General features: G+C 37.3%; 2 protein-coding genes and 1 long non-coding RNA gene across 3 annotated transcripts in view; 2 read left to right on the forward strand and 1 right to left on the reverse strand.

Annotated features, from left to right (window-relative positions):
- The first annotated feature begins 781 nt into the window (after positions 1–781).
- Positions 782–1,443, forward strand: LOC132068502 (uncharacterized). Its single transcript, XR_009417411.1, has 2 exons — positions 782–920; positions 952–1,443. It is a non-coding gene; the product is annotated as an uncharacterized LOC132068502 (long non-coding RNA).
- An 8,130-nt stretch (positions 1,444–9,573) lies between these two features.
- On the reverse strand, positions 9,574–15,076 carry LOC132066363 (DELLA protein GAI-like). Its single transcript, XM_059459685.1, has 2 exons — positions 13,845–15,076; positions 9,574–9,883 (listed from the first exon to the last, which is right to left on the reverse strand). Exons 1-2 carry the CDS (start codon positions 15,074–15,076, stop codon positions 9,574–9,576), a joined length of 1,542 nt encoding a protein of 513 aa, XP_059315668.1.
- A 3,566-nt stretch (positions 15,077–18,642) lies between these two features.
- The window catches only part of LOC132066364 (DELLA protein GAI-like), a 6,978-nt gene continuing 6,463 nt past the window's right edge, over positions 18,643–19,157 (forward strand). The window contains exon 1 of the mRNA XM_059459686.1: positions 18,643–19,155. Within this exon, the coding sequence (XP_059315669.1) occupies positions 18,643–19,155 (513 nt within the window). The remainder of the gene's footprint in view (positions 19,156–19,157) is intronic.

Genomic DNA, 19,157 nt, shown 5'->3' on the forward strand with positions numbered 1-19,157 from the left:
TTCAGTTTAACCCCTAAGAGAAGCACTTCTTAGTTCGGGTCTTTCAGGTTTTGATTTTAGGAAGCGCACTTTCTAAATTGAACCTTTACTCCTAGGAAACGCACTTCCTAGTCAGAGTCTTTCAATTTTAACCCCTAAGAGGTGCACTTCTTAGTCTGGGTCTTTCAAGTTTTGCTTTTAGGAGATGCACTTCCTAATTTGAACCATCACTCCTAGGAGATGCATTTCCTAGTCAGAATTTTTTAGCTTTACCTCTAGGAGACGCACTTCCTAGTTAGAGCCTTTTGATTTTACTTACATCATTTAATTACCTTACATATAGTTTATGATTTTGCTAACACTCACAAAATTTTTCCTAGTGCAAAAGCGGGGCAAAAAAATTTGTTCGTTAGTTACAGGTACCTTTTTGGAAGATGCAGGTCAACATTATTAGAGTCATAAGTCAGGACCTGCCCGAAGAATAGGAAGAAAGTCAGGACCCGCCTGAAGAATGGGAAGAAAGTCAGGACCCGCCTGAAGAATGGACAGCAAGTCAGGACCCGCCTGAAGAATGGGAAGCAAGTCAGGACCCGCCTGAAGAATGGGAAGCAAGTCAGGACCCGCCTGAAGAATGGGAAGAAAGTCAGGACCCGCCTGAAGAATGGGAAGAAAGTCAGGACCCGCCTGAAGAATGGGAAGCAAGTCAGGACCCGCCTGAAGAATGGGAAGCAATTCAGGACCCGCCGGAAGAATGGGAAGAAAGTCAGGACCCCCCTGAAAAATGGGAAGAAATTCAAGACCCGCCTGAAGAATGGGAAGCAAGTCAGGACCCGCCTGAAGAATGGGAACAAGTCAGGACCCGCCTGAAGAATGGGAAGCAAGTCAGGACCCGCCTGAAGAATGGGAAGCAAGTCAGGACCCGCCTGAAAAATGGGAAGAAAGTCAGGACCTACCTGAAGAATGGGAAGAAAGTCAGGACCCGCCTGAAAAATTGGAGCAAGTCAGAACCCGCCTGAAGAATAGGATGATCAGGAACCCGCCTAGAGAATAGGGCCACCTTTCAATTTCAAGTTCAGGAACCCGCCTGGATAATAGGGACATTTTTCAATTTCAAGTTCAGGAGCCAGCCTGAAGAATGGGGTATACTTTCAGTTAGAAGTAGCAGGAGCCCGCCTAAACAATAGGGTTAACATTCAACTGCCTTTTAATTTCAAGATCAGGACCCCGCCTGAAGCATGGAGTTTACTTTCAAGTTCAATTCGAGATCGAAGTGTTTATCTCACACTTAGGAAAACATGAAGATTCGAGTCAAGATTCAAGAGAAGTTCCATAGCTAGGATCCTGTGCTTGTATTTTCTTTTTCACTTTTGTCTTTCATTTGATGTAATAATAGGACAGCGGACCGGAGCCTCGACAGGACCTCGCTCGACTATTCATCTCAATATGTTTCATCTCCCTTCTTAATCTTGAACTACACGTAACCTGATTCCCTTATAACCCGGGATATGTAGGATGCCCAAAACCAGGGCTCGGTTGCATCATCTTCTTGCTTCCCCCTCCTTTTAGAACAACGGTAGGGTCAAACTAGTCTCTTTGTCTAATTGTTTGTCTGAGAACTCTTCGTGTTCCTAATCAAACAGGGGCTGATGTAGACACGTGATTTTTGACCCTCCCCGGGGTGTTTCACCTTCTAGTATCTAAATTTTCCTTTAAATATGGTTTGGACATTTTATTGGGTTTTATTTTTGTTTAGTAGGTCTTATTTGAATATTTGAAAATCACAAAAATAGAGTCACAGTTTATGATATATGTTTAGTTTCGTTTTATTTTTATTAGTGCAAAAAAAAATGTCCAAAAATGTGTTATCTATTTTTAGTTTAATTTCCAAGTTAAAAGTTTTAATAAATAAATATAGAGTAAGTACATATTTTAATCTTGCTATTTTAATTTAGTAGGAATAGTATATTTTATGTCCTCATTTGTTAATCATATGTTATTTCACGCATAGGAACAGATAAAAGGAAAGGGGTGGGGACCACTCAATTTTAAATAACTCACTTAAACACACATGCCACATGCACCCTTTATAGATACATATATTTTTTTATTAAAATAACAAAAAAGAACAAAAAAAGAAATTCCGTTTACATTATAAAAATCCATCTGCACCATTCCAAGGCCCATGGACCCAAAAAATCTTTTTATCATTTTTCAAACCCTACCTACATATTATAAATTGGACAGAACTCTAGAAAAGAAAAACCTAGAAACCTACACAACAAAAACATGATCAGCCGCAACACACACCACACTTAGACCTTACACACGTAGACAAATCAACCTAGAATCACCTACAAGAAGCAGCCGTCATGAGACATTCATGAGCTGAGTGATTTCCTTCATCCATTCACGTTCTTTCTTTTGGACACAATACATCATTTATCTTTTCATTTTATTTTCTAAAGGGAGTAATACATAGACAGAACACATGCATATACAAGCCATTAGAACCATGGGATAACAATCTTCATCACTTCATATCGCCGATTAAAACAGAGTTCAATCGGGTCACATGTTCGAGTGAGGTCCCGTTTCGAGGTCATCGGCAAAGGTTCTTGCTTTTTCTCTATTCAAGGGTAGTTGCAGTCCATTTCACCTACTGTATGCATTGTCGAATGTCCCTTGATGTATTGAAGGAATTTTGCTCACGGAAGGTCTATCTCTCACTTCATAATTGATTAAATATAGGATTGTTGTTCTTTGAATGGTGAATTTCGATGCGTGAATGAAGTGTTACTATAGACAAGCATGCTACTGATTTTAGTTTAATCTTCTTGTTTGATGTGTTAAGACATTATTATTTGGAATTAATATGCTAAATGGTGACGTAATTCAAGTTTGTTGAATGCGATAAATTGCAAGTGAAAGTGGGATCTTAAGAAATAAAATGGTGGGGGGTTAGATTTTGAAGAATAAGATTTGGGTTTTGACGAAGAAAAAATGGTTTTGGGACTACTTGGTAATGTTATTCTTTTTTTTTTTTTTTTTCTTCTTTGGTTACTGCCATGTTAATTTTAAATGGCTAGAGTCATATGACCTTGTCTAATGATCTTTAATGATTATCTATAGCATCTTTTTAGTTTTGGTTTATTTGGACTTCTCATAATTATTAAATGAAAATGGCAACATTTAGGCTTGCTAATAAGCTGCTCGATTGTCCATTGAATTTTAAATAGTCCCGGGTCCTAGACCAATGTTAAGGCGGACTTAGTCAATTAATTAATTGTGAAATGAGCGAGATGAGACGTGAATAAATTCAAATCCTGTTGTCAAGTATAAAAGAAAAGAGTGGTAAAACCAATTGTAAGGGGGCGAGATGGGTTGCGAATTTATTCAAAACCCGTTGTCAAAGAGTGAAAAAAAATGACTAAAATATAATAATAAGTCCCGGATTTTAGAGACAAATAATTGCCTTTAATGCTAGATGAGCTTTAGGCACTTTTCAAGACGTTTGTTTCGATTAAGAATGCGGTTACGCATCTTATTTCGAGACGCTTAAACAACTCAAGGATGCGGTTACGCACTTTGGCCAATGTCGTGTTAATAATTAATCTTGTTTCGATTGAGATTGCGGTTACGCATCTTATTTTCGAGATGCTTAAACAACTCAAGGATGCAGTTACGCACCTTGGCCAATGCCGTTTTAATAATTAATCTTGTTTCGATTGAGAATGCGGTTACGCATCTTATTTTCGAGACACTTAAAAGATCTGGAATGCGGTTACGCATCCGAGTTAAGACTAATAAAATTTCAACAATAAAAGTACGAGCAAATCAAGGCTTGTAACATAATTTATCCAAAAAATTAGTTTAAGCTAAGTATAAGTCGATAAAGAGACCGTGCTAGAACCACAGGACTCGGGAAATGCCTAACACCTTCTCCCCGGTCAACAAAATTCCTTACCCGGTCTTCTGTTTTCGTGGACCAATAATAAGAGTCATTTCCTTTTGATTAGGGATTCATAAGGTGACTTGGAACACCAAAACTCAATCCCAAGTGGCAACTCTGTAAATAAATAATCCCTATTCAAAACCATCACTTCAAATGAAAAAAACCTTTAATAAATAAACCGATTTCCTTCGAGGCCCTTAAAAAAGGGGTGTGACATCAACAATACCACAACTACCGGGACCATGTCTAAATAATAAATCACAAGAAAATAAATTGCAACAAATTAAATTGCTAGAATTAAATTGCGTAAATTAAATAGCGAAAAATAAAGATAGAGTTGGAATGAAGCTGCTAAATTGCCGGATTAATTTCCAACAAAGTGAAGGCGGCTACAATTGCAAATCCACCGAAACTACTTCGGGTTGTTAAAAATTAAAATCACCAACTCCACCAACAATATTATAATTGCAAAATTAATAATTGAAACTAGAGTAAAACTTTATAATATTTAATTGAGAGAAATTTAAAGTGGCTAATTGTTGCAAAGTAACTATAATTGAGAGATTGAGAGAAAGAGAAGAGTGAATTGGTGTGATTAAAATGGAAATGGAGAGGGGTTTATATAGGGGTAGGGGATGGATTAAAGTGTTAAAAAAAAAATTTGGGGGGGGGGGGGGGGGGTTGGGGGCCAAAAGGGGAGTTTGGAACCGTTTGCCAACAACCATTTTTGCAAATGGACCGTTGGTACTTGCCCGGCCATACCCAACTACTACATTTGAAAAAAAAATTAATTTTGACCGGTTTAACCGATCTGGTTCCGGTCCCAAAAAATCAAAACTGGACCGGTATGTATTAAACGGTTAACCGGTTCCAATTTTACCAGTCCGGTTACCGATTTGAACTGGTAATCCCCAACCGGTTGACAGGCTTAGCCTCGGCCCCCTAACAGATCTTACCTTTGTGGGTGAGATACATGCGCCACCACATGGATTTTTGCCCACAATGTAAGAAAGATTCTTGCCCACTTGATTATGTTAATTACTCATATCCCAAATCTTCAGCCACTCATTTGCTATGAATAATCTTTTTTCCGATTCAGATATTCGATATCTTTATCCTTTGATTCCTTACCGGGTGGTATTCAATCTGTTGACACCCAATTTTGTCCCTCCTTTATTTAATTTTGTATACTCGGGCTTCTAAACTTATCGACGAGCTAAATACTTTATTTTCGCTACTTTTATTTTCAACATTACTAGCATTACTTTATCACAAATTTTAAATGGTTCATCATCGTTTCATTTTCGGGTAGACTCGTTAAATTAATTACAAGACAACACTTGGTTAAATCCTTATTTTTTCTACATATTAATTATTCATTATCTTCACATAGTATATATTGTACTATTTATTAAATTAGAAGCCCAAAAGTAATTAAACAAAGAAGGAAGGATCAATAAATTTTCAGCCAAATTATTAGCCCAATTCGTGACCAGTCCTCTAAAACAGATTAGCCCACAAATATTTTCAAAACTACCCAGCCCACCAGTCGACCAGCCCATCACCCGTTTCTACCCGACCGGCCCACGTATTAAAACTTATTCATCATCATTTTTAAAACTAAAACTAACTTCAGCTGCCTCCCTCTTTCTCTTTTCTCATCTCTCTCGTTTCTCCTCCCTCTTCCATCTCTAGCTAACATCCAAACCACTTTCAACCATGGCAGATCCTGCCACCCCATTTTTGTGCAATGCTCTCTGCACCTCTCCTTTCTCCTCATCTCCATCTCTCTCCGCCCCATTTAGCAAAACCCTATTTCCCTCTAGCCGTGACAATTTTGCCTATACCATTTCCACACCGAAATTGTCGCTACGCCTGAGCCTTCTGTCGTTGACAGAAAAAAGTTTTCCCCTTTTTCCTTCAAAACGCGTTGATCCTCAAGCTTAGAGAATAGTCGAACTATATATTTTTGGTAACATCGCATCGAATCACGTGACCATCTGCTCAAAAACACTTTCAAATTTCAGATTTGAACGGTCCATTTGACTCGATTTGAATCCTATACCAGAAAATCCCGCTCAATTCGAACGATAGCAAACCCTAGGGATTTTACTATAAATATTCATTTCGTTACCCATTTGGGGACTCTCTTGACACAGAAGAAAAAAAAAGGGGGGAGAAAACTCTCATTAAGTCAATCGTTTTTCTCCGTTTATGAAAACTTCATATTTGGTTATTGTTCAATCTCTGTCCGTTTCAAGTTCGTAGAGTAGATTCGCGACCTCGTCTCAGTTCATTACACCCACAAGAGGTAAATCCGATCCTACTTTCTTTCTTTCTTTTTGTTTCATTTAAAATTCTGTTTATGCGTTGAATGGTCATGTTTCGAAGTCCTGTTGTATTCGGATCTGTTTTGGATTAAATCATGTGGTCATCTACTATTTTTTTTAACCTCTAAATTAGATGGTGTTTGGATGTAAAAAGCGATCATGCCCTCAACCGGATATTAAGTATAGATACGATGCTCCGAAACCATATTGTTAGGGCGTTACATTCGGGTTTGTATGGAAATATCTTGTTTTAGCTCGGATGATATGCCGACGTCTTTTGTTTGTACTAAAACTCACGATCATTTGGAAATGTCTAGTTTATGTCGAGTAAATCCGATTCAATGATGTTGTATTAAGATATAGTATTAGCATATCAACTCTTTTGTTTAGGAATCTATGTGAGTTAGTCTAAGATAATGTGACATGGAACATTGGTTTGAATATAAATTATTTTCGGTTTTGTTTATATGTTTGCTTGAAGTCGATTCCCTTCTAATTCGATCATGTTGTTTTTTCTCCCTCTCGATGCATAACACGCTGTTGAGATGTTGCTTTGAGGCATTAGTTAAAATGTGGATAGAAAGGACTGTTATGTTTAGGTATCCTTCATGTTAAATCTCTAGTATAAAGGAAACTATTTGCTTGTATGCATAAGGATTAACTCCATTCAAGTTAATATATTTTCCCTGTTCTGCACTATTTTCCCTTTTGCAAAGCTGAGGTTGGTGAGACCCTTTTGAGCTCTTTTACTGAAGCAACTGCAAATTTGCGCCAGAGTTCTGCGTTTTAGGTTGCCACCCTGCCCACATGCTAGTATAGAGAAAGATGTTTTTTAAAGAATAGTAGTCGCCTGCACATACATTTCATTTTCTTCCATCACTTTTCTTTTGGGCTAAAAGCTGTTAGTTTGCTAGATATATACCACTTCTGTGGAAAAACATATGAGGTGATAAGAGTGCTCGGTTAGTAGAAAATGAGTTATCTGTGGCTTTTTTATCCTCGGTGACATTTGATATGAAATTTTGATGTGCAATTCCAATAATTAAGTACATCATGTTATTAGCGTTTAAACCTGGAAAAAAAGAACGCCATCAGTTTGTAAATGGTTAGTTAGTGTCCCTGTTGTTTTGATTAGCGTCATATGTATAAATAATTATTCTTTATCGTAAATCCGCAATATGTGTAGCTCTAACTGTCTTCTTTACCCTTCATAATTGTTTTAGTCCGATTTGCCTTTCTAATCCTTTTACATTTTCTTCCTTTGCATGACCACCGGAGCAAAATGGAGTCTTTGTAAAAGACTCTCACGGTCCAATCTGGTCTCACCCTGAGACTCGACAACATCGCTACATCGACTACTATTGCGTTTCCTTTCGTGTTTGAATACATGTCCATGATGGATCAGAATTGAACAGCCACGATTTTTGATTTCGAGAAGCCTACTAAAATGGCTTCTTATATTGCTTTGTTTTCGGTCTTTTAAACCGTTCGATTGCCTTATCTAATTTGTGCCTTTAATTTGTTGTTTGCCTTATCTAATCTGTAGCTTTAAGTTGTTGTGTTAAATGATTTTGTGACCCATAATTTACCCATTTCATATTAGACTAACAGTTGTAAAAACAAATCTATAGTTCTGTAGCTTAATTAGCTAATCAGTTTTAGTATCGCCTATATACTCTTTTTAGTTGATTTAAACAAGTTCGAATGGTTTTTTTTTTTTTAATGATGTGTGGTCCATTTCTCATATTTCATTCTTGAACTTTAAAAGATTTTCTTTTGAAAATCTTTTGATCCAGGACCCAAATATGAAGTCATTTTTAGTGAGGGCTTTGTTTTGGCCTAACTTGGCATGATGGGTAACTTTAATGATTTTAAATGAAGAATTCAACACGGAAGTTGAGTTTCTATACAAAACAAGATTTTAAAATATTAATCATTTTGCTGTCCACTCTTGATTCTTGAATCCAAGGAAAAATTATTTTAAACTCCACATCACATTTTAATACCGTCAAATTGATTTAAATATAAAGTTAGCCACCGCTTTTTCACTTTTTTTTTTTTAAATACTAATCCCCTCTCATTTTATAATTAACCAAACATTTTATACATTATTACTTATATTTTTACAAGGCCTTTTTAATTAACTCTAAGTCCGGTCGGTTAACCATTGTTAATGGATCTTAAAGGATGTTATCATTTCCTTTAGATTAATTGAGCAACTTCTTAAATCTTGAAGTTTCGTAGACATTAAAATGGAGTTAACTTTAAATAATTACTTTAATCAACTTTAGGCTCAATTCACCGTAATAATTAGGTGGCGACTCGTTAAACTTTAATTAACCCCAGAATTACCCGAATATTGTAAACCATTTTGACTTCGGTTGAAATGGGGTATAACACACTCTTCTTTCGAAGTTGACACTCTTCTTTCTTGTAGGGACCACTATCAAGTTCCCCCTTTTGCCTTTTTCTCTGTTCCAATATCACATTTCCATTTTTTTGCATCTTTTTGTTAACATTTTGAGCTAAGAATTATCCTCCAAAGTTCTATATATCCACAAATTGATCCTTTTACACATTTTCTTATTTGGATTCAGATAGTTGAAATTATTGAGAGTTTACCATTTCCACTACTCAACAAGATCTAAGACAACTATGTAGAAATGCAATAGGGAAAAGATCGAGAGGTGCAATGCAATCGTTAGGATTGCTTCACCATCAATCAAAACTTTCGGCAAAAGAACACTTTACGTTTTACTCCCTGGATGGGCCTCTCCCACATAAATCCAAATTAATTGAGTCAATGAACTTTGGACCGGATGATTAAACTTAAAAAAATAAGAAGAAAAAAAAAAGGAATATCTTCTGCAGGAGCGCTCATGGTATTAAAGGCATCTAGCTTCCACTCCACCTCATCATCCTAATTTCAAATAGATATTGTCCCTTGTATTCTAAGGTAAATCTTTTCACTAGTTAAAATTTTAGTTGACTGAGTGTTTAGCAAGTCCAGTAGTTTGTTGAGTAAAAGTAGAATTTTTGGGCTTGTTAGCTAATTGAGTGATTGTAGAATTTAGTGGACGGATATTCTATTTAAATATGTTCTGTTAGTAGAAGCTCGATCTTAAATCCAAAAATACTACGTAATTAAAAACAAAAAGAGATATTTTAAAAAATATACGGCTTTTGACAATATTATCCCGATGTACAACATCATTAAGCAAGGTGCCGATTACATTCTTATTGACAACATTGCTAGGTGTCAGCAAAAAGAGAAATTTTCTTGCATTAGCCAAAGATAGAAAGTTGTTTTCTCTAACATTTGTCCCAACAGGTCAAAAAGTCACCCTCACCCATTGACTGACTCGGCGACATAAGCTGCCAAGCAGAGGTGGCGGTGAGCGGTCGACTATGCCAACTCAACATAAGACACCCATCTTCCTCTTCTACTCTATATCCTTCTCCATTTAGGAGCAAGGCCACATATATGGCTGCATGTATGCACGCGTTTGAACCCAGGTGAACTGGGTTGAACCCAGCTGAGTTCATCCTCACTCGCCATTGACTCAGTGCCTCGTGCCTCACAACTCGTACAGTCCCACCATCTCCATGTCTCGAGTCGACTCTGAGTCAAACATTTTTGAATAGTATTGCGGTATAATTATTTGATATTATTTGGTAGCATATTTGTAGGAGATACTTACCATATATTAGTTAGTTTCCTTGTTTCACTTAGTTTCCTTATTTCACTAGGATCATAGTTTCCTTGTTTCACTAGGATCTGGAGAGATCCTAGGGTTCAAGATTATTGTATCCTATATATATTCTCTCTTGGTGAATGAATGGAATAAGTCAAGATTGTGTAGTTTCTACATGGTATCAGAGCACACGTTTTTTTTCTCTTCCTCGTAAATTTCCATGGCCGGTGACGACGTACCTCCTTCACCACCACCCAAAATTGAGTTTGCCGTGGGTCAGCACTTTACTTCCGATCAATGGAAGGCTATTACGGGATTTTTTAGTAATGCTACAATTCCAGAAAATCACTTGAATGGTAAGTTTGATGTTTCTTCTTGGATCATTGACACTGGTGCTACTCATCATATTCTCGGGTGAGAAATCTTGGTTGTTTGATGTCCATACTGTTGATTGTCCTGTTGGTTTGCCTAATGGTGACAAGGTGCTTGCTTCTTTGGAAGGTTCTGTTCGACTGTCATATAAAATCACCTTACATCATGTCCTTTATGTGCCTTATTTACGTTGCAACTTACTCTCCGTCCCCCAACTTACGATAATTTACATACTATTGTCTCTTTTAATTCTTATATGTGTGCTATTCGGGACCCACCGAAGGAGGCGATTGGAACGGGAATTAGGAGGGACGGACTATACTATTTTAGCAAACCGAACGCGGTGCCACGTGTGTCTCTTGTCGGGCAACGTCCGCATTGGAATTGTGGCATCGACGATTGGGGCATCCTTCCGAGAGAGTAGTAAAGTTGCTTTCTCATGTCAGTAGTGATAAGAGTAGTTTAGCAAAGGATTGTGAAGTGTGTTTACGTGCTAAGCATCCTAGAGACAAATTTCCTTTAAGTGATAATAAAGCATCTAGAATATTTGAGAAAATACATTGTGATTTGTGGGGCCCATATCGCCATGTTTCGTCGTGTGGAGCTCGTTATTTTTTAACAATTGTTGATGATTTTTCCCGAGCTGTTTGGATTTACTTGTTGGTTGATAAAACAGAAGTGTTTTCGATGTTTATGGCTTTTGTTGCTATGGTTGATCGCCAATTTAATCACACAATTAAAGTTATACAAAGTGATAATGGTACCGAATTTAATTGTTTGATCGATTATTTTACCGCCACTGGTATTTTGTTTCAAACCTCTTGTGTGGGTACTCCGCAACAGAATGGGAGAGTAGAGAGGAAGCATAAACATGTGTTGAATGTTGCGAGGGCTCTAAGATTTCAGGCCAATTTGTCTATTTTTTTTGCGGGGTGAATGTGTTCTTGCTGCATCTCATCTCATAAATCGTACCCCCACACCCAAATTGGAAAATAAAACGCCTTTTGAAATTTTATTCAATAAACCTCCCTCTTTTGATGCTATTCGTACTTTTGGGTGTTTGTGCTTTGCTCATAATCAAAAAACTCTGGGTGACAAATTTGCTAGTCGAAGCAGAAAGTGTTTATTTGTGGGATATCCATTTGGTAAGAAGGGGTGGTGGTTGTTTGACCTTGATACGAAGGAATTTTTTGTCTCTCGTGATGTAAAGTTTGTGGAGGATGTGTTTCCTTTTGCTTGTCCGGAAGATGTTAATATTTCGTCTCGTTTTTTTGATGAGAGTGCTGAAATTGATCGTGATTTTCTGGTGTATGGGGATGAATTAGGGAGTGAAGTTGATAGTTCGGAGGCTGTAAGCGGCGGCCATGGCCACGATTGACTGGCGCTGTGGCGACCGGACCGGCGCGGCCAGCGGCTCTTTCCGGCCCACGAGAACCCGGCGCTCGGCAACGAGGCGAGCGGGCGCCCGACGGCCAGCGCGCGACCCGGCGGGAACCCGGCGCCGGCCCCTTTGACGAGGGGCGACGACACCGTACCCGGCCACGAATGTGGAAGGTGGCTTGATGATTTTCGGGAGAAATATCCCTCTGTTGTGCTTCGTGATTATGGGACACACTCGAGTTTTTGCTAATAGTCCGTCTCTGCAACTCGGTTAACAATCACTCCTCGGTACTCCCTATCCTTTGGCACACTATATTAATTGTGATAATTTTTCTGTAAATTATCGTAAGTTTCTTGCAGCTATTATTTCGGGTAAGGATCCTAAGACCTTCAAAGAAGCCATGAAACACGAAGGTTGGAGATGTTCAATGAAAGAAGAGATACGTGCATTAGAAGACAATGGTACATGGACTTTGGAACATCTTTCTCCGGGTAAGAAAGCACTTGGTAAATAATGGGTGTACAAGACCAAGTTTTTGTCAAATGGAGATGTGGAACGCTCGAAATCGCGCTTGGTTGTGTTGGGAAATCATCAGCAATGGGATTGACTATAATGAAACTTTTGCTGCGAGTCGCCAAGATGACTACGTTCGAGCCTTCCTAGCCATCGCGATGTCCAAAAATTGGGAACTTCACCAAATGGATGTTCATAATGCCTTTTTACATGGTGACCTTGATCAGGAGGTGTATATGAAGCTCCCTCCCGGGTTTGAAAGTCCAGATCCTACGTTGGCTACGTTGGTGTGTCGTTTGCGCAAATCGGCTTGTATGGGTTGAAACGATTTTTAAGATGTTGGTTTGCAAAATTGGTGACTGCTTTGAAAGGGTACGGTTTCCTTGATCTTATTACTGATTATTCTCTTTTACATTTACTAAAGGGAATATTCAAATTAATATCTTGGTTTATGTTGATGATCTTATTATTTAGGGAATGATTCGTACTGTAACTGCATGACTTTCAAAGCCTATTTGAGTGATTGTTTCAAAATGAAAGACCTTGGGTCTCTCGAATATTTTGGGTATTGAAGTAGCCGTAGTTCGTCGGGGTTGTTTTTGTGTCAACGCAAGTATACTCTTGATATTATCTGCGAAGCGAGTTGTTAGGTGCAAAGCCAAGTGGGTTCCCTATCGAGCAAAATCATAAACTTGGTCTTGCAAATGGAGATTTGTTCTTGATCCTGAGGTCTACCGTAGATTAGTCGGGCGTTTGATTTATTTGGGGGTCACTCGGCTAGGACTTGGCATATTCGTTCATATTTTGTCTCGATTCATGCAAGAACCCCGGATTGAACATTGGGAAGCGGCCTTACGAGTGGTCGTTATTTGAAAGGCACGCCCGGGACGGGGGAATTTTGTTACGTGCCGACGGTGAGTTGACTTTGCGGGGATGGTGTGATTCGATTGGGCGGCTTGTCCGCTTACTGCGTCGTTCGTTGACGAGTTGGCTAGTATTTCTAGGTCAATCTCCCTCTCTTGGAAGACAAAGAAGCGGCACACGGTTTCTAGATCTTCTGCATAGAGGCCGGAATATAGGTCCATGGCTGCGGTCACTTGTGAGTTGAAGTGGCTGAGAGGTCTGTTGTTGAGTTTAGGTATACAATATCCCAAGGCGATCAAATTGTTTTGTGATAGTCAGTCCGCTTTGCACATTGCAAAAAATTCGGTTTTCCATGAAGGAACAAAGCACATTGAGGTAGACTGTCACTTTGTTCGTGATGCAATTAATGAAGGTTTGATTTCTCCGTCACACGTGTCAACATCTTCACAATTGGCAGACATTTTTACCAAAGCTCTCGGCAAAACTCAGTTTGACTTCTTGCTTTCCAAGTTGGGCATTTTTGATTCCCATGCTCCAACTTGAGGGGGGGTATTGCGGTATAATTATTTGATATTATTTGGTAGCATATTTGTAGGGAGATACTTACCATATATTAGTTAGTTTCCTTGTTTCACTAGGATCTTAGTTTCCTTGTTTCACTAGGATCTGGAGAGATCCTAGGGTTCAAGATTATTGTATCCTATATATATTCTCTCTTGGTGAATGAATGGAACAAGTCAAGATTGTGTAGTTTCTACAAATAGTAATACCATGCTTCATTGAACTTGTCGATAAAGCCGCTATCATAGTGACTCTCTCCTGGTTCTGCGATGACCACAATCTTGGGCTGTATTTGTTTTATTAAATTCAGCACTTTCTCATTTGCTCCTGGAGGGAACAACAGGTTGTGAAGCTCGAAAACGGAGTTTACTGCCACTGCTTCCACGTCACTAGGTCTAATATTCAACATCGATGCATCAAGATCGGCTAAAGAATCAACCACGAATCCACGGAATTCAAATTCTACACCAAAAGTCTCTGCAAGTTGGGCTAGTGTCGATCCAACTTCCTGCACTGCATCGGTGTTATCAGCCTGCAGTGGGCCAATTCCAGTTAGCCTAAAAGCCGGTGGGCCCCCAGGACGCAAAGCGAGAGCCTGCACAAATGCTGGCCATTGGCAACCATGATTGAAGCTGAAATCAATTACATGTACTCTATCACAATTGGCGAAGGCATCGAAAATGGCATCATTGGCAGTGCAGTGCGCGAATCTGAGGTAGGGGCAGGTCTCATGGAAGCTCATATGCAAGAGTTCGTCCGTGTAAGAGGATGATTCTACAATATCTTGTACATTTGTTCCGTGAATCTTTAGATCCAAAGCTTGTGCAAAATAAGTCACCACTTTTTTCATTGCTCCTATTTGTGAGATTGCACGCATTTTTATGTCCCTGATAAGTGCATCTGCTAGACAGATGTTGTTCTGTTGGACTGCCTTGGCACAAGCCATCAAGGCATTGACAAGCCTAAATATGTTAGGTTGTTCACTCACTGTCTGACCAATATCAGGCAATAAACTAGCGCAAGGCATCAGTCTCTTAATGCTCCCAAATTCTTTCTCGTCCTCTTTGTCACTGGTAGTACTGCAAACAGCAACCCTAGAAAGTGACCTGAAATCAACATTAAATATCCTTATCTCTTCTTGCTGATCACTTTGCTTATTAGTATTGTTAAACGAGCTGGAAGATGCACTTGATGATATAATCAAATCCTCAGCACTACCACTGCCAGCAGCAGCCGTTGAGATCTGCTGCTGGTGGTCATAGTCGTCTACACTCGTAGAAGACGAATTAGGAATATTGGGACCTGAGATTGAGCTTTCAGTCCGCACTGAAAAATCAGAAGCACCATAGAAGATGATTGCATCTGTATTAGAAACAAAGGAATCGGAATCTTCCGTAATTGTGTCCATCGACATCTCTCTAGAACTCATCTTTTTTTTTCTTCTCCTTTTTTATGATAAATTGTTGGAGTTACCTTCCTGCTTCGCTAAAAAAAGTGAGGCCTCTTACATAGTTTCTCTCTCTCTTTTTTGTTTTTGTTTTTGCCATTATGAGAAATTTCGCTTTCATTTGTTTGAAATTTACCTTTCATTTCATACGCGTAAAGAATAGCACTAAGGATCAACTTTGTAGTAGTATTAGTATTTAATTATCAACAAAAGAAAACGAGGACTCTTCACTGAAAAAGTGAGACAACATCAACTTTGGACATAAATATAACTTTTTTAAAAAAAGAAACATAAATAGCATTAGCAAAATAGTGTTTGATTCTATATTGGATTGATTTTTTGATATTTTCTTTGAGATGAGTTTTAAGTTTGAAAAAGTGATTTTGACCATTTTTTAAAGTACATTTTTTTTTTTCAGTAGCAAAGCTTCTTACATTTTTTTTTTTTTAGTTAAATGCATGTCTATAGCAACATCAACTTCCAGATATCTCTTTTCAACTTTTTGTTAAATATCACATCTTTGTTTATCAAACGACTACTAATATTGCGAGAAATGATGGACATAATTTCCTGAAACATGTTCGACAATGTAGATGAAGACTTGATTTGACAAACCACAAGTTTCCCTTTTGGTGCTAATTATTAGTCCAGTGTAATTTTTGTTGCAGAAGTGTGTGGAATTCAAGTTTCCTATCGAGAGTGTGGAAGAGTTAATTTCTACTAATTTTATAACAATAAAGGCTGCTTCTCAATCAAGAGACTTGGTATCGGGCTATACAATTTCTCACTGTTTATGCCCTTCATTTAAGCTCATCTCATGCTAATATTATAGATTATTAACCCTTTTTTTTTTTTTAATAATCTACATTGAACATGTTCGAGGAAATACTTCCAACTTTTGTCGTAATGCTAATCTTGTCTGGATCCCACTTATTCTCAAACCGATGATTTTTCCATTGAGCTTTTCACTCTAAGTAGGAATGAGAGCGAAATTTATAGGAAATGAAAGTGAAATTCATAGGAATGTTCCAAACGATAAAAGGAAGTTGACTATGTCAAGATCAGTGTTTTAAAAGGCGGGGCGTTTTACATAAATCTCAGCGAGGCGTAAGCCCAGATGCATGGGGCGTAAGCCTCATGGGTATTTCCAGAGGCACGGGACGTAAGCCTCATTGGTATTTAATTTTTAGTATTTCATAAAATAATAAAATTACAATAAATATTTTTAAATAGGTAAAATTACATAAAAAGAAAATTGTAAATAAATGAAATATATATATATATAGATGTACTTGATCCTCACAAAAAACTAATCAAAGCAATCTATTATACGCCACTTACAACTTGTAATTATATATAACATTATTTTACAAGCATAAACAATACAATGAAATAATAGTTATTATGAAATGCAAATCAATTCTAACATCTTAACTTCTAAACAATGAAAAAAATCACAATTTCTTAAAACAATATTACTATCATACTATTCATTTTATCTCCCTATAAGCAAATAATCAATAAACGTTATCAGTATTATAATCAAAATGTAACTCCTTCGTGAATAAAAATAAAATTACTTTCAAATAATGAAATAATGAAATATGATAATTTTGATACATTGGACAAAAGACCAATGACAAGTAAAAATGTACAATTCGGCTATGTATTTTTAAAAGAATATTAAGTGATATTCACCCTCACGATGTTCTCAAATAGTAAATATGCAATACTACAACTTGTTATTTGAGTTACACCCAATCCTCTTATTTCTATAGATGAAAAACTATTAAATATCATTCATTTGTTAAAGAATTATGAGGGTCAATGATTTTAATTAAGAAATATATCATATAATTTGTGTAAGAACTGTTAGGCGAGTCCCGAGCATTGGGCGTTCGGTCGTGTTTAGGACGTACAGCCGGGCGTTTAGGGCGAAAGCCTCGCAGGATCTAAGCCCCGGACGTGAGCCCCGAGACATTTTGTCAATGCCCCGCCCCGAAGCGAGCCTTGAAACGAACCTTGAAACTGCCTTTTAAAACATGACGGGTCAAGACCTCTCATTTTATTTAGCAAAGCAGGAAAGTAACTATTCCAGCAACTTTAAAACACTGATTGTGTCCATCGACATCTCTGCAAAACTCATCTTCTTTTTTTTTCCCACAAAATAAATTGCTGGGATAGTTACCTTCCTGCTTTGCTTAAAAATGTGCGAGGTCTTGACATAGTCAACTTCCTTTTTTTTCATTTGGAACATTCCTATAAATTTCGCTTTCATTTCCTATAAAATTTCGCCTTCCATTCCTAATTATAGTGAAAAGATCAATTCCTAATTTATTTTATAAAATAAATTAGTGTAGGACGAAGTAACTCTTCTGCTCACTCGACACTTGAATTCTAACCAATAACGCATCCAAAATTGCACTTATTTATGTTTTAAGATATCATCATCTGTCGTGTTTCTCTTTTACGCATCCTTAAGAAAACAGTATTAATTAGGGCGGGTTTTGATTAATATTAGTCTTATTTATGTCTTATGACATAATCTCTTTTTATTGAATATTTACTCTATTTATGTGTCATCTTCCTATAATTAGGTGTTTATAGTCTTCAAGAATAATTACGACTAAAGATAAAATGAGAAAAAAATAATTTTGTCTCAAATTTCTAAATGACGATTAATTCGAGAAAACTATTTTAAGAAACGGCACATAATTTGAGACGGAGGAAGTAATAATTAGAACAAATTGGGAAACTTGTATTTTCTTGAATATCTACGTCGACAAAATGTTCCAAGAAATTCCGTCCAACTTATGTCCCAACTTTTTATACTGTTTGAATCACTGTTATTTTTCAGCGGAGTCATTGTTTTGTTGATAAATAAACATTCCATTCATTTTAAAATATTTGTCTTATTTTCCTTTTTATCCATTTAAACAAGAATGTCTTTTTCTTTTTTGACAACTTTAATTTTAAGTGTCTTAGTTTGACTGAAAGATAAAGTTTAAAGAATAAAAGAATACTTTTAAATTTGTAGTTCTAAATTAAAGATGAGTGATGTACTAAAATGTCCTTTGAATCTTATTATTTTAAATTTGCCACGTAAAATAATTGAATTATCAACTTACTAATTATAAAAAGAGACACTCTTTTTAAGATATATCAAAAAAAAAAAAAAACACTTAAATTGAGACAGCGAAAGTACATATTTTTAATTAACAACTACAAGATTAAAAAATCCTTACTTTTCTAAACTCCGTACAATATCAAAACCAGAAAATCATTTTGAAACGGAGGGGGTGGTAGAAAGTTGATCCTCGTGCATTTCTTAACGCGTATAAAATGGAAGGTAGATTTCAAACAATTGAAAGGGAAGTTTCTCCGAATGACACCAAAATAAAAAAGTGCTGAGACCTCGCTCTTTTTAGCAAAGCAGGAAGGTGACTCCAGCAATTTATCAACCAAAAAAAAAAAAAGAGAGAGAGAGATAGAAGTTTGCGGCAGTAGAAAAAAGATCGAGTTCTATAGAGATGTCTATGGACTCAATAATGGAAGATTCAGATTACTCTAGTGTTTCTAATACAAATGCAATCATCTTCAATGGTGCTTCTGATTTTTCAGTGCGGACTGAGAGCTTAATATCAGGTCCCAATATTCCTAATTCATCTTCAACGAGTGAAGACGAATACCAGCAGCAGATTTCAACGGCTGCTGGCGGTCGTGGTACTGATGATTCGATGACCATATCATCATGTGGATCTTCCAGCTGGTTTAAGAATAATAATGATAAGCAAAGTGATCAGCAAGAGATTAGGATATTTAATGTTGATTTCAGGGCACTTTCTCAGGTTGGTGCTTGCAGTACGAGTAATAAAGGATTAGAGAGCAATAACAGACTTAATTCTTGTTTATCGCCGGATATAGAAACTAGGATTAGGCTTGTCAATAACTTGATGGCTTGTGCCAAGGCAGTCCAACAGAAGGACCTAAGTCTAGCAGAGGAACATATCAGGGACATAAAAATACTTGCAATTTCACAAACTGGAGCAATGAAAGAAGTGGC

Source organism: Lycium ferocissimum, chromosome 8 (genome assembly GCF_029784015.1).
Source record: "Lycium ferocissimum isolate CSIRO_LF1 chromosome 8, AGI_CSIRO_Lferr_CH_V1, whole genome shotgun sequence".
NCBI classification, from domain to species: Eukaryota; Viridiplantae; Streptophyta; class Magnoliopsida; order Solanales; family Solanaceae; genus Lycium; species Lycium ferocissimum.